General features: G+C 42.9%; 4 protein-coding genes across 5 annotated transcripts; 2 read left to right on the forward strand and 2 right to left on the reverse strand.

The window, feature by feature from the left end:
* The first annotated feature begins 7 nt into the window (after positions 1–7).
* LOC129585978 (uncharacterized) lies at positions 8–2,397 on the forward strand. Of its 2 annotated transcripts, none has more exons than XM_055478942.1 (3): positions 8–23; positions 1,060–1,583; positions 1,731–2,397. In XM_055478942.1, exons 2-3 carry the CDS (start codon positions 1,151–1,153, stop codon positions 2,171–2,173), a joined length of 876 nt encoding a protein of 291 aa, XP_055334917.1. In that variant the 5' UTR covers positions 8–23; positions 1,060–1,150; the 3' UTR covers positions 2,174–2,397. The 2 variants fall into 2 exon arrangements, with proteins under 2 accessions (XP_055334917.1, XP_055334916.1); XM_055478941.1 differs by lacking the exon at positions 8–23 and adding an exon at positions 785–863.
* LOC129585976 (U4/U6 small nuclear ribonucleoprotein Prp31-like) lies at positions 2,170–5,301 on the reverse strand. The gene is made up of 10 exons (XM_055478939.1): positions 4,972–5,301; positions 4,761–4,818; positions 4,609–4,692; positions 4,303–4,400; positions 4,110–4,216; positions 3,775–3,944; positions 3,553–3,710; positions 2,990–3,280; positions 2,764–2,892; positions 2,170–2,561 (listed from the first exon to the last, which is right to left on the reverse strand). Exons 1-10 carry the CDS (start codon positions 5,140–5,142, stop codon positions 2,343–2,345), a joined length of 1,485 nt encoding a protein of 494 aa, XP_055334914.1. The 5' UTR covers positions 5,143–5,301; the 3' UTR covers positions 2,170–2,342.
* Positions 5,302–5,487: 186 nt separating this feature from the next.
* LOC129585815 (general transcription factor IIE subunit 1-like) lies at positions 5,488–7,679 on the forward strand. Its single transcript, XM_055478689.1, has 3 exons — positions 5,488–5,817; positions 5,957–6,436; positions 6,770–7,679. Exons 2-3 carry the CDS (start codon positions 5,996–5,998, stop codon positions 7,478–7,480), a joined length of 1,152 nt encoding a protein of 383 aa, XP_055334664.1. The 5' UTR covers positions 5,488–5,817; positions 5,957–5,995; the 3' UTR covers positions 7,481–7,679.
* A 1,328-nt stretch (positions 7,680–9,007) lies between these two features.
* LOC129585672 (basic salivary proline-rich protein 2-like) lies at positions 9,008–14,080 on the reverse strand. The gene is made up of 8 exons (XM_055478449.1): positions 13,481–14,080; positions 11,952–12,039; positions 11,106–11,609; positions 10,427–10,768; positions 10,196–10,309; positions 10,033–10,134; positions 9,506–9,850; positions 9,008–9,406 (listed from the first exon to the last, which is right to left on the reverse strand). The coding sequence occupies exons 1-8, from the start codon at positions 13,676–13,678 to the stop codon at positions 9,372–9,374; spliced, it is 1,728 nt and encodes a 575-aa protein (XP_055334424.1). The 5' UTR covers positions 13,679–14,080; the 3' UTR covers positions 9,008–9,371.
* Between the last annotated feature and the right edge of the window lie 208 nt (positions 14,081–14,288).

A 14,288-nucleotide genomic window follows, 5' to 3' on the forward strand; every position in this document is an offset into this window, starting at 1 on the left:
CGCCACCAATAAAGATAAACTGAGTATGGAAGCAAAACCTTTTGTTGTAGTATGTTACCGGTAAGCATCCCGAGCCCGACCCAACTTCCGACCTTTAAGTCTGTATCGCGAATTTCGTATGGCCGTTCTAAAATTTACTAGTGAACGCTATACTAATATACGCTTCCTCCTAGGTCAGAAATGTTGTTCGACTTCAGCATACTGGTTTAGATTTATTCTTGTGCGCAGTTTGCGGAAATAGAACTTATGAATTCATTATTACTGGAAATTTGGAAGTAATAATTGATACTTTGTATCACCTGTGGTACAACGTAAATTTATAATAACTGAAAACATCGACATTTCCTTATAACATCAAAATTTCATTATACTTTTCTGCTCCTTCCATCGCTCCCGTAACCGATGCCGCGTTGCCGCGCTGTATCTCAAGACTCCAGTGACAATCTTTGGCGTAAAAATTCGTGAGAACAGGCTTCGCCTGTATGTTGCTCGAGTCGTTTGCCCAGTGATTTGGTAATGGCGATAGCGGACGGTCCCCAAGGGCCCATTGTTTCGAAAGCTATCGGTGCAAAGATGTATCTGCTAATTAGATACAAATAAAGCCGGGACTTCTTTAATAATTTATTCACGTTCTTAATAATTTATTCACATTCTTAATCCTGGCGACAAAAATTAGTCGACGCAACTTCGCATGCAATGCAAATCGGAACTTCTATTACAACCCCCCAACGGAGGGAGTTTACCTTGGCGAGATGATAGCTCTTTATCAAGTACGACGAGCGCGGAAACCCTTTATTTTTGTTATAAATTCTGGACGGCTGATTATTCCAACCTTGAAAACTAAACGGCAAACCTGAATACGAGTACGAGTACTATTACTGCTAGAAAACAATCTTCTGCAATATTTGGTGTAGAGGATGTTGGGGAGTGTATTATAATATTTACGCAATCGTCGTAAACCGTGACCGTCAAACGAATAGCAGTTACTAGACTACTAGTAACTGCTATCCAATACTCATTATGATTAGTCACTTAGTGTGAGCTTTTGGTAATTTGCAGAGTGTTTGCTTTTGTGAGTTCCAAGTGCCAAGTGGTCTTCTGCATACTGGAGAGATCCTCCGGTCCTCTCCCTAAGTATCTCGATCGTCATATGGCGACTAAGACAATTGCTAAATCAGAAGACGAACATATTGTTCGGTATGTACGCACTCTTGCCAGCGATGCCTCCAACGTGAAGCAAGAAGCGCTAGTGAAGCGTGCTCAGACCTACTTTAAACTGATTAAAGTCCATGGATCCAAACTGAATCCGGTAAGCGACCGTCATGAAATGAAATGTGTGGCGGCGTGTATGCTGGCTGGAAAGGAGCTCAACCACACATTCCCCGGCAAACAAGCTGTTAAGCTTACCGGGGTGTCGAAAACAGTTTTCGACAGATATGTTGCGTACGCTGGAGAACTCCTGCAAGTGGACACATCGGTGTCGGTGAAAGAAATCGCTATTCTCCAGGGTGTGGAGACGTGCATTCCCTTGGCGATCAAGTTGTTGACAGCTTTTAAAAGCACTTTTGGACATAATTTCGAAGGTTGGTAATTGATTGTGTATGAGGATGTGAGGGATGTTGATTGCGAGAGAATCGATTTTATTTTTTCCAGTAGTGAGTGTGATACCTGATAGATTTCGGTTTTTTAACACTTGTTGATTCTGTGTTAATTATGTCTGTTTATGGCAGGTGTCCGAGAAGATCAGAATGTGGCCGCGGCGGTGTTCTTGGCCGCAACGAAGATGCATTTGAAAGTCAACAAGAAAGAATTAACCACTCTGTCCAAGCTGAATAGTGGTGCCTTTAATCTGCTGGTTGACCAGATGCGTCCTTTGTATCCCGAGGTGGTCGACAGTCTGACTCAAAGCAACAAGAAAACAGGCGAAAAGGAAAGCAGCCGCAAAAGGAAACGTGTCGAAAGTGATGATGATGAGAGCGATGAAGATTTGGATGCCGAAAAACATAGCAACGCGAACGACGAAGATAATGAGACGGAAATGGACTGGCCATCACTGAAAATGAAATTACTTCGCGAGGCATTTCTGGAGGTGCAGAAAAGCGATCCTGCCAAATTCAAGAGTCTTATGGCCAAGTACAAATCCAAACTGCCCCAAGGATTTTCACTTCGTTAGATTTTATTCCCGAAGTTCTGGTAACTGCTGACGATTGAGTACAATTTTGTTCGAAACAGATTTCCGTTGACATTGTACAGAATGACATACAAGGATAAACAGCGTAAGAAAACATGAACGGAAAACAGGAAATCCTTCTTCATTTTTTAGATTTTGATTTCTCCTGGTTTTATTTATTTTCTTGTACCGGCGTTTTTGTAACTTGAATAAATTTTGATGTGCTGGCAAAATATTTGTTGGTAGTGGCAGTTCCAGATCGCTCAGCGGCTTGTGGATTGACGATTTCAATTCCCTGGTAAGGTGTGAAGGCCACACTGGAAGCCGTGCCAGCCACTTGGCGACGAACGGTTGTCGTTCCACCATAGGTCTGATGAGTCTGAAGGCTTTTCTGCAATACAAAATCTTGCATATCACAACATGAGTTTCTACAAAAACCGCGTCCTCGAAAAGCAGGAACTGAAGCAGAAAGATTAAAAAAACAGAACTTTCGTAATTCGTAATGACAAGATTTTTATAAACAAAACATTACAATGCCGCATAAACGAAGTATACATCCAACAGAGAAAAAAAGAGTTCCAAAACTTTCATACCTGAAGTGTTTTTGAGATCCGAACTTGAGTTTTATTATCAACTTGAGGTCCGCGGATGCGCCCGCCCACAGCCTTGCCTAACTGACCGACGGAATATCCAACCGAATCTTGATAAGCATCTTCTTCGATCTACAGGGAACGAAATTAAATTGCAGAAAGGAACAAGAAATAAAGAACCTGGGGGTGTAAAGACTGACACCGAAACCAAACGACGCCATCATCTTACCTCTGCAAACGTCACACGATTAGCTGCTTTTCTCATGTCAGTCATTCCCAGTCGCTCCTTCATCTTTCTGGCTCGTCGACCGCCGCGCTTCTTTCTGGGTGCGTCGAGAGGAACAGGAAGCGCTTTAATTTGCTTGACGGGCGGCGGCTCTTGCATTTTATCCATTTTTTTGTCAATCTCTTCTCTCAGTCCAAGACCAATCGAGCCGTCCGGTGCTTCATGAAAAGCATCCACTCTGGCAGCTAAAGCGCACTTGCCAGCAATCAAGCGAGCTGTCCTCTTCCTTAAATCCTGTATAAGAAAATAACAGTAAGAATGCCAAAAGGCAAAATTCAAACAACACCGACCTGAAGGTCAATTCATTTTTCTCAACATTGTTGCTACCGAACTTGATGCAGTATGCAGTGTTATTATTTAACCACCTTGATACCCAAGATTTTAGACAATCAGAAACGACAAAACGAACAAAAATATGAGGTACTTTCCAATAATTTCAAAACAGACAGTAACACTGTTGTGGAAATTGTTTTGAGATTATTGCTGCAAATACAATCAAAGCTCACCTTAGGTAATTCCTGCACCAGATCGCTATAATAGATGACTCCAGTATGCGGGATAATAGTGGCCTGCGAAAACCCAGACAGGCCACGCTTCTTAGCTCCTAGCAATTCGATGTTGCAAGATGGCATATTTGAAAGGTTCCGTAGTCCGCCAGCAATACCTAAGCCCACAAAAAAATGTCTATAACAGTCACATAAAAGTGTTCAGGTTTAAAAATTAATTACCCATCAGCTTGGCGGCAACCGAGGATCCAACAATAATCGACAGATTGGGCGCAATGAACGACATACGAGATTCAACATACTCGTAAATTGTGAGTTTATCGCGGTTCAGTTTTTCTGCGATGGTACAAGCTTCCTTGATGCTTTGCAGTTCGTTCTCAGAAAGGCATTCTCTATAACACAACACAAATTCACAGCAACAAAAATATACAAGCTTATTCGTATCACTTCGTGTTTTAAACTTTAAAGGGATCACCGTCGTCGAAAAACATGAGCGGGGCTCATACGTAACTGCAACTTTGCAAGTGCCTTCCAATCTAGTCCTTTCTTTCACTTACCCAGTAGTAGTCGATGCGGTCACACTAACAATCATAATGGTCGCGGGAGAAAGGATTTTGGCTAGTTCTTCGTTCTGCTTTGCCCGATCCACATCATTTCCAAGAGCCTAAAAACAAAAATCCCCATTATCACTGGAAAATTTGAATGAATATTATGTACTTGAAAACGGGAAATTTTCGAATCTTTACTTACTCGCACAGCTCGAACATATTCCAGCGGCATTTGGATCAGGTTCTCTAGCTCCGGAAATCGTTTTGAATACCGATCCCGTACATATTTATGAATGATATCTGCAAAATCGGTGACAGATAATCAGATAATGTTGACGAAACGATTCGCACACGGCGAATGCACTAATAGTTGTTGATAATTTCTTAGGGAATCAGGAACTGTAGAAAATTTCATTTTCAAGCAAACAGTCAAGCAATTTGCGAGAACGGGAAAAAAATATGCACTGCAATACACGAGAAAACATGTGTTTATGATTTGCCACCTTACTTAATTCGTTGTCAATTTCCACGGCAAGCTGGTTGGCTTTGACGATCAGCTGATACTCTGGATCCGCTTCCATTGGTCCGGTCCCTATTTAAAAACTTAAACGTCTATTTCAACTAATTAATTTTCATTGTCCATATTCTTAGCCGACTAACCTTCAGTTCGAGCAGAATTTCGTGGACCATTGTGAATTCTATCCATAACTTCAGCGAGCTGTAAATAGCGCCGGGGATCAATCGCAGAAATAAAAAGAAATAAATTCCTAATTATATATATAATATATAAAAGCTGAAAAACAAATTCGAGCCTTCAATTTAAGGTTTAAGCAGCCGGTCATCATATTAACAATAAGGGAAACTACACTACCTCTGGACTTTTGCTGAGTCTTGCAATTTTGTATATATCGTCGGGACCATCCGCAGATTCTCCAGTGTCCATCGGTTCATCTCCAGTGATTTCACGCACTTGAACATTGGCGTCATCCTCCACACCGCCATCGCCTCCAAGATCCGCTAGCAATTCGTCCGCTAACGACATTTCCAACGATCGGATTGCAGACCAATACTGGCAGTAAGCTTAACTATCCAAGTATGGGGACAAAACTTAAGTTCTTGGGCAAGCTAAAAAAATAATACCGTACTTCAGATATAAAAGCGATACCGCGACGCAAAAGTGCTAAACGCGCTCTGTAAACATGCAAGCTGAAGCAGCATATGAAATATTGGATAGTGAATAGCGCCGAGCAGTAAAGTTGGCGCCCCATTAATACTATTAAGGGCAATTTTGTTAAAATGGTTCTTCTGTGCACTTCGTTACACTACTAGTGTCTGAACCGCAGTGACGCAGTTGCAGAAATCCAAACGTATTTTTTAAAATTCCTTTTGCGGTTCTTGAAAATCATGAGATCACCAACCATCGAGGCATGAGATCGCCAGTGTTTATTATTGTGAAATGCTGAATGCGGAAACATTGTACTGGTTTTAATTTATTGCCAGTTTGATTTGTGAAGTTTAAAGTGAAAGAAACCAACCTTTATGATTTTATCGTGATCGGTTGGTTTAGAAATTTTTTGGAACATTTGTGATTTGTTTCTGGCAGTAACGATTAAGGTGTGATCGCTGGCTGTGCGAAGTCGCGAACTTCGCATTTCGGCCAGTTTCTGACAGTCGTAGGCATCTGCGACCGTAACAACGATGTTCTAGGTGGAGTAAGGTTGGTTTGGCTTCGATTTCATTTCATATTTTCTGTGTATTTGCTTTACTTCTCGCTTTAGAGATTTATCATTGTGTTTCCAATACCGATGGTAACACATTCAGAATTCTGAACTGTTAACCTGTTGTGTCAATTTCAGGTTGCTGGCTCTCCACCCTGTTGATGATTGATATTCCACATGGCAGAAAACAACCGATCTGCAGGCGCTGCGTCCACAGTTCCATACCAGGTGAAGCAGCTGGCCAGAATGGTGGTGCACGGATTCTACGGCAAAGAGCACGGCGTAATTGCGGATATTCTCTGCAGCCTGTCTGTGGTTAAAGAAGACGTCCTGTGCGATCTAGTCAAGCTGGACAAGAAACAGTTGCGACAGCTGTTGGCTATCCTGAAGGCTGATCAGATTGTTAAAACGAAGATGGGTGTGGAAACGGGCGAAGACGGACAGAGCTCGCGTTGTAATTACTATTTTATCGAATATCCTTCCTTGCTCAATATGGTGAAATACAAACTGGAGCTGGTCCGCAAGAAAGTGGAGACGCAAGAGCGCAATACAGCCAACCGGGCATCCTTTAAATGTAAAGACTGTGAGAAAACTTTCTCGGATTTGGAAGTCAACCAGGTCTGTAAATTATGTTGGTCTTTACGCAAATACAATAAATAGTAAACAATATTAAAGTTTTTTTCTGCTTCTGAAGTCTGAACTAATGTTGTGTACGCGAAGACAGTGATGAATTGCGCACCAGAGTTGCACATGTAGGAAATAATTTACGAATTTCTGGGTTTCATTATGGTGTAACGCGTCGTTAAAAATTATTTATCATTTGCGGTAGAGCAAATGTTTATAACAGAAATTTGAATCAGTTAGGTATCTCTTTCATGATTTCCCACATGCTGCAGTGGGTTTTTTCGTAAACACCTTTGAAAATCTATGGAAATTATTTTTGATTTGCAGCTTTTGGATCCCTTTTCAATGAGCTTCAAGTGCACCTTCTGTGGTGGAGAAGTGGATGAAGAGGTGGTTCCCGCACAAGAATCCCAAGTTGTGATGATGGCTCATTTCAATGAGTCCACCAGTGCCTTTTTTGATCTCATACACGAAATCGACAGCCTCAATCTCACCCCCGCCGAACTTCAAGCGGACATGGCGGAATCCATGGCCAACGCGGCCAAGGCTGCAGCCAAACCCGGGGCGGCCGGCTCGTGGAGCGACGACACCAAGAGCACCGTGTACAATTACGTTCCTACCCAGGATATCACCATTACAATCGGAGAGGCCGAGAGCAAGGGCCAGAAGGCCAAAGAGCGTCCGGTATGGCTGACGGAGAGTACCGTCTTCGCGGAAGAGAAGGCTGCCACGGAGATAGATGTCAAAGACCAACCGGAAGCGATTATGAAAGATGACGAAGTCATGTTAACGCTGATGCGGCACGAATCCCGCGTGTACGAGGAAGATAAGCGGCCCGAGCCGGCATCGGAAGACGAGTTTGAGGATGTGCAAGATGACCCCATGGAGGATGGCGAGGATGCGCCAAGGATTAAAGTCGGGAATGTGGTGTACATGCTCCATGATATCAACGATGAGATTGTAGCGCGGATGACAGATGAGGAAAAAGAAGCGTACATCCGCACGGCCCAAGAAGCTTATGCTGATATATATGCCTAGTCGTACAGTTGTACTGCAGTATTGGATTGCATAATTGCTACAAATGTAGTGCCCCTCTATGTACTTTCACACCATATTTTTGGCAGCAGAATTGTATCAGAGCCCCTGACATAGTTGTCTTTGCACATGTGAACGGAGAACATTTCGATAAACTTGACCTTTAGGATGTGGTCTTGGCTGGTCTGGCCCGGAGCATTCACCGCTTGTCCAGGGTCCGTGATATATTGTCACCGCACACTCTACGAACAGAAGGTAGTGCGGTTTCCAGATTTATAATCTTACAAAAAAGATGAGCGCACGACGATAAAGAGTTTTAACAACAGCGAACTTGATGAACTGCATTGAGATATTCGATAAGAAATCGATACGGTGTTTTACGTTGAGCACCTGTAGTAAACCGCTGTTTGTTGGTATGCACACTACGCTTGTCTGCTGAATCCCGAAACCGGGCTTACTGGTTACAAATTTTATCAAATCCAGGGATCTATCATGGCACGTTAGGAAAGTCATGTGCGAGCAAAAGCCCCGGTGGTTTCTGCCAAAATGCGATTCTCGGGTGCACATTACCGGTTCGTTTCCGGTTCCGTTTGTTAATCATTTTCGAAGCAGCGTACTTCTGTTATCGCCAAAACCATCGCCAGATTGACCATGAACTGACTAAATCAGCCACCATTGAATGCGTTAATTCTCAGCAATCAGATTATATATGCTTACTTCAGATTTAGAAGAATTATTTTGTAGTATTTATTTTCCGCTTGCTGGCGATTGCTTCCCAAATTTTGTGCAGTGCAAAATCGTTAGAGTAAAAAATGTTTCTTCGACTGCAGTCATTTTCCACTTGTTCTGCGTACGTGGTTTTTGATTGTGATAGTTTGTTTGTCTGATGCGTACATGACCGACAAAGCCCGATGCCCAGGGCGCCCAGTTGGAATTGTGCAGTATTGTGGACGTATGCCGCTTTATGATGTCCAGCTCGTTTCTAGTAAGCTACAATATCATTATTACATAAGTTTTACTTTAATCCTAGAGGCATACTTTTATGAAAATAGCCAGAACAGTCAAAGAGTAATAATAATATTATCTTGTAACGGATATACTTTCTGACTGCAGTATACATCCTGTATTCTACTCTAGTGGTCAGTAAAGTTATGTCTCCCATAACTTATTGTGAGATAATGAGACATTTTATTTTTGAACAGTTTATGGAAGAGCTTGTCAAAATGCGTGCCGGCAGACGCCAGGCTGTTCGATGGGCTTCTGTCCAGGAGGACGAAATGGTGGTCCGTGCATATGCCGCTAGTCGAGGAAAATTACGGCTTTTGCCGGCTGTTGCTACAAGAATCTCGTATAAAATACACATTTCATTTGTACAAAGCTAGATGAAGCTACATGGAAGCGCGTTTCGGAATTGGTTATATTCTGCTGGACTGCACGAAGACGTTACAATTTATGTTTAATTGAGATGCAGTTAAAAAAGGTCGATTGATCAAATTTGAAGACAGACATTGTTGCTCGCTTTCAGCATTTTTTTCTAAACGGAAACTAATGGAACAGCTGAAAGCTTTCAGTGTTTCGGTGACGGCTGAATTGAGCTCAAATAAATTCGACGCACATAGCACGTTAAACCAAATTATTAGCGAATTATTAGTAGACTTCCACGTAATAAGTAACGCTGCTCGCTTGGATAAGACTTGGGTATAATATTTTATGACAAACATATTTTTCACCGGTGATAAGACATATCAAAAGGTGTCGTACAAGAAGCGCGTAACAATGCGCAGTAGCTTGGATTAGCAAAGCATATGGCTTACTCATGCAGTGTCACGCCTCATACGGCCAGTTTCGCGTAGTACAAGAATAAAAATTAGCGGGTGTTTAATTGTAAGTTTGTTCAGAAATCTGATAATCCATGTTGTCTCCATTGATCTAAAAAACAAAAGCGTCTTAAAATTAATTTTAATGCAGCCGACAACGGAATATAACAGTACATTCCCCATAAAATAGGTACATCGCTTTAAGCTGTACCTGATCGGTTTTGATGGGACGGCATTTGTTGGTACTGAATCTGCACCGGTATCACGCGCTCAAAAGACTGCTGCGGCTGCGAATAATTCGAATATCCACCGGTATTCATGGGAACACTGGAGTGATGCTGCACAGGCAGCTGGATTTCCGTTCGCAGTTGACTAGTGTATCGTGGAGGTGCCGGCTGGGAGACATTGCGTCCAAACGGCGCACTGCCCCAGGACCTGGAGTCGGTATCAAAATCGACATTTGACGGTGTCACAAAGGTAGAAAATGGAAGTGTCGCGTAAGACTTCGGTTCCGGCGGAGGCCGGTGAAAGTTTTGATTGACATATTGCTGGTTTCCTGCAATTAACGGTTTGATCGAAATCCAAAACATCAGTACGGTATACCAGAAATAATTAACCAGTAATGAGTTTTCAGACTTTTTAAGAGAATATTAAGTTAGCAGTAAGCGGGATAATTAAGATATTTAACTAATCAAACTTTTAGCTTCTGCTCAATACAGAATTTTATGCTGATATTACCTGGATTTGAAGTTTGTGTTTGATAAACATGCTGATGCGAAGATGGTGGTCCTGACTGAAAATTGTGCTGGCTTGGCTGTTGATTGTAAGGAGAGCTTGATCCTAAATTAGAAACAAGCTCCGGAATATCTCGAAATGCTATTTCCGGTCGGCTTTATCATACCATTGTACGCGGGTTGGCTGTAGGCATTCTGATTGTTGTAATTTTGTGGATAACCGCCGACACTTCTTGATGGCTGCTGCTGCGTCTGTGTCTGAGGCTGATTGTATGAATTTCCTGCTCAAAAATAACTTTGTTACAAGTAAAATACCGTACTATCAATAACACATAGCGGGACGCAGTTCTGTGAGAAAAGTGAACATTTTTCAACAACTTATTCAAGAAATTCTTTACCTTGAGTTCGAAATGGTGAATTGTACGGCGTCGGTTCAAAGGGTTGCGTTTGCTGGAAAGGAGCACCGGCGCCGCTCGTGTAGTTGGTGCGGATCTGCTCCATCATCTGGGCGGCTCTCGATTTCTCTCCTTGACTGTCCTGACGAACAAGGGTAGCGGTTGACTTGTAAGGGTACTGCTGCGCTTGTGGTTGGGGTTGATGCGAGGTTGCCGGTGCTTGTGGCTGGTATGGACTGTGTGAATAAGCGTGCGCTTCCGGTTGCCGGTAGGGTTGGCTGGACTGGGCTGCTGGATTTGAGTAGCCGAATGACGGTGACGGCGACGAAAATCCGACTCCCTCATCTGGAATGATTGATGCAGAAGGTAATGCATCCGCAATATATATTTGTGATATCCTGCTACTAGAACAACAATACTTATCTATATACGTGATAATTATAAAAATTACTATCACCACGTATTGTACAACGTACAACTCCAGTTGACCTTTCAACAGGAGTTGCATTGTATTGACCTTTCAACTGGAGTTATATTGCGCTTCCCGTCCAGCAAGACAGATATGCAGTTTTTCTGTAGCGGACGCACAACGTATATATCGTTGACTTTTAGATTTTTAACTCTGGTTATGCACTAATGCAGAAATTCGAATTTTTGGCACACTATTTCTTCAAGGATTTACCATCGCTGGGAGCGCTAGTAGCCCATTCCGAAAGTCGATCATAAGCTGGAGAAGGCGACGCCGGTTTAGCTCGCACTGAACTGGATGTTACCAACTGTTGAGGCGCTCGCTGACCATACTGCCCACTTCCGTCTTGATACTGTTCCGCAATCGGGGTGTGGGTCCTGTTGGGCGTGGCCAGTGGCGAGATAGACGTTGCATTGTAGCTGTGGGCCGGTGGTACTGGGACGCTGTTCGATGGCGGACTGGACGAAGTATAATCCGCAACCGGAGCTGCAGGGCGCGACTGAAGAGATTGTATCTGACTCGCCAGAGATTTAATGCTGCCCACGCCCGCGGCTGGCTGTCCGTTGGTCTGCTCTCCCGAGGGCCGTCTATCCCGATTGAAAGCCGGTGTCGATGGGCGCGAACTGGAGGGCGATGTGCCAAGGGTGCCTTCCGCTGCGCGTGCCGCATTTTCCCGCTTGATTGCGCTTGGAGTTTTCAGCTGATCAGCAGTGATGCCTAGTATTTAAATAAACAGATCGAAGTATGCGCCGGAGAACGGGATTAGCCTGCCAGAAAAGCTATTTCCAGCCCTGCGTTGTATTAATTTGGTGCGCGTAGTTGCGTCACTGCCAGCTATTTTTTACGTAGTCCATGACCGTTAATAAGCCTTAGAGCACGCTTTTTATCCGTTTGGGTATACATGGGATTGCATGTAGTTATACGGTATTTATCTAATTGCAATACTGCACTTGTATAACGCGGCAATTAAAAACACAACACTGTATCATCTGTATGTAGTACTACAGTAATGTCAAAAAGGCAAAAGCTTTACATATTCTATGTACTTGTCTATTTTACCATAATTAAATGGCTTTGATTCCGATTTCTTTCCACCGCTCAGTTTTTCTGCCAGGCTTTTTCCGGACTCTTGGTCTGCCTGTTCTTTCTGCAGTTAAAAGGATACTGGATTAATACTTATTTTTCACTGTGACATACAGTACCTACTTAGTAGTACAAGTAGCATCTGGCATTTGCTAAAGTAAGCTTTACTGCCTGTACTATGCATGCCTAATATAATCGAAAAACGTAAACTGAACAGCTACTTACGCTAATAATCCTTGTTTATTGCTTAGAGTTGTGATGTAATGCATATTTTACATAAATCACTGCGATGTTTTATGCGTGACGAGATAGACTGCATGCTTACAAGCAGTTCGCAAGAGCACGCTGTTCTTAAACATTTACTGGAGCCGGAAAGTTTCGTAAGAACAATAACATGGCAATACACTGTGGCCGCCGCCGCCAAAAGCCAATAGATTACCGACGGTCCGACATCGTATATGGTTCATGCCCGCCGTCTGCCGGCGTGACATGCTTTCAACATGTTTGTTTTCTATAGATTCTAGTAGCGTTACTTTCTTTGATTTCGTATTAGCGCATTGCACTTAAAATTACTACTCTGTGTACTAATAATATATCTTCAATACTGTATAACAATAGGTATCACGTTATTGCGCAAAACTTGAATAACAGTCTCTAATATAATCGTCTGACATTAGTTATGACTTGAATACTCTGTACGTAATTCTCACGTGTACGACGACAACAAACAACTGACACCGCCACACCGGCATGATGTTTTCAACAAAACAGAAGTGAGCATCCCAGTCAGAGCTGAGATGCCTTGCAGAAAAACAAAACAGAATACAATGTATGCATGTGATAGTATCTCTGAGATTGATTACAATTCTTTTATTGAGGAAAAGCCGCCATGAAAACAATACCTGTATACGCCGTGACATTAATTATCGCCATCATTGCCTTGAGTAGGTATGTAAATAAACGTATAGAGAATACCACTGACAATGTGAGCAAACAGTTCCGGTGGAAAAAGTAGTTTAGATTAAACGGCTGCAAATAAATCCTTGTCTTTATATATAACTGCACAAATACACCGTATTTCCTTAGATGCCCACTTGTTTTTCTTGCAGAACGCTATCTCCTCTCATGCATGTTTAGAATACGCGCAACTGACCAGTGACCAGCCGCATAGACGTTAGCGTACGATACTGAAAATCGTAAATTTGCAATAGGTAATTTCAAGAAAAGAAATCTTCGGAGCGAAATTCGTTGCACTGGAAATGTCTGTGTTTGTTCCCCATGTTTCGGTTATAGATGATCTAAAATACAATGTATTCGATATCTACGGTATGTAGCAGGAATGTGATCTTTATGTGCAATATTACTCTACCAAATCTAACGTCCATAAAGGTAAGCAAGCAACTCGGATTAATTTTACTAGCGTAGGTTGTTGTTACAAAATGTAGGTACGGTATAAAATCAATAATGCTACTCTTTCTACGTATATTTAGTTTCGTTGTCATCACCTGTTGTTTGTATGTCGGCAACATTCCGGGACCTGGAGGAGGAGGAGGCGGTGGGGGAGGTGCTGGTCCAGCACCGCCCGGAGGAGGAGGCGGGCCGGGTGGCGGCGGGGGGCCGCCAAAACCGGCAGCCTCCTGTCCATCCGGATCGCTAATGTGCAACTGGTCAAAATCCGCAAGGGCTGAATCAACTAGTGCCATTTTGTGAAGTGGTACGTAAACAATATCCCTTCCGATAACCGATCACCCACAGAATACAACTAGATCGGGAAGATCAAGAAGATGATGGATAAATTCCACGCAGAATTACAACGGCTGACAGGAGACAGAAAAAATCGTAGATGGAAGCGTGCGTGTGTAATATTTGCCCAGATGATAATTATTTGGCAGCCGATACAAATCCGAAAGATCAAAAGGGATTTCGTAATGTTGTGCTAAGAAATCAATTTCGTCATGATCAGGGAAATCGGTGTGTGTTTTGGATTGCAAAGAAACTGTTGACCTGACATTGTGCGGTGGCAGTTCACTGTCAGTTCAGTCAGCTGGCCTTTATGGTATAGTATAGGTTTTTGGTCTTGTTGGTAATGTGCGATTAGTCATGAAAAACATATGCCAATGTTTACTTCGTCATCAGTTCTTTTCAAACTCATTCGTGGGCGCCGTTCGCCGGTCCTGATCTTGAACTAGCAGGCTGCTGCTTTTACCATATCCGGCGCGTGCCGTTCTTAGAACCAGATTTCGCGCTAATGCGCGACAACAGTAGTCGTCTGTCAAAAGCCTACCGGCTACGAATTACACTACGCGTACGAAC

Source organism: Paramacrobiotus metropolitanus, unplaced genomic scaffold (genome assembly GCF_019649055.1).
Source record: "Paramacrobiotus metropolitanus isolate TYO unplaced genomic scaffold, Prichtersi_v1.0 Parri_scaffold0000018, whole genome shotgun sequence".
Classification (NCBI taxonomy): Eukaryota; Metazoa; Tardigrada; class Eutardigrada; order Parachela; family Macrobiotidae; genus Paramacrobiotus; species Paramacrobiotus metropolitanus.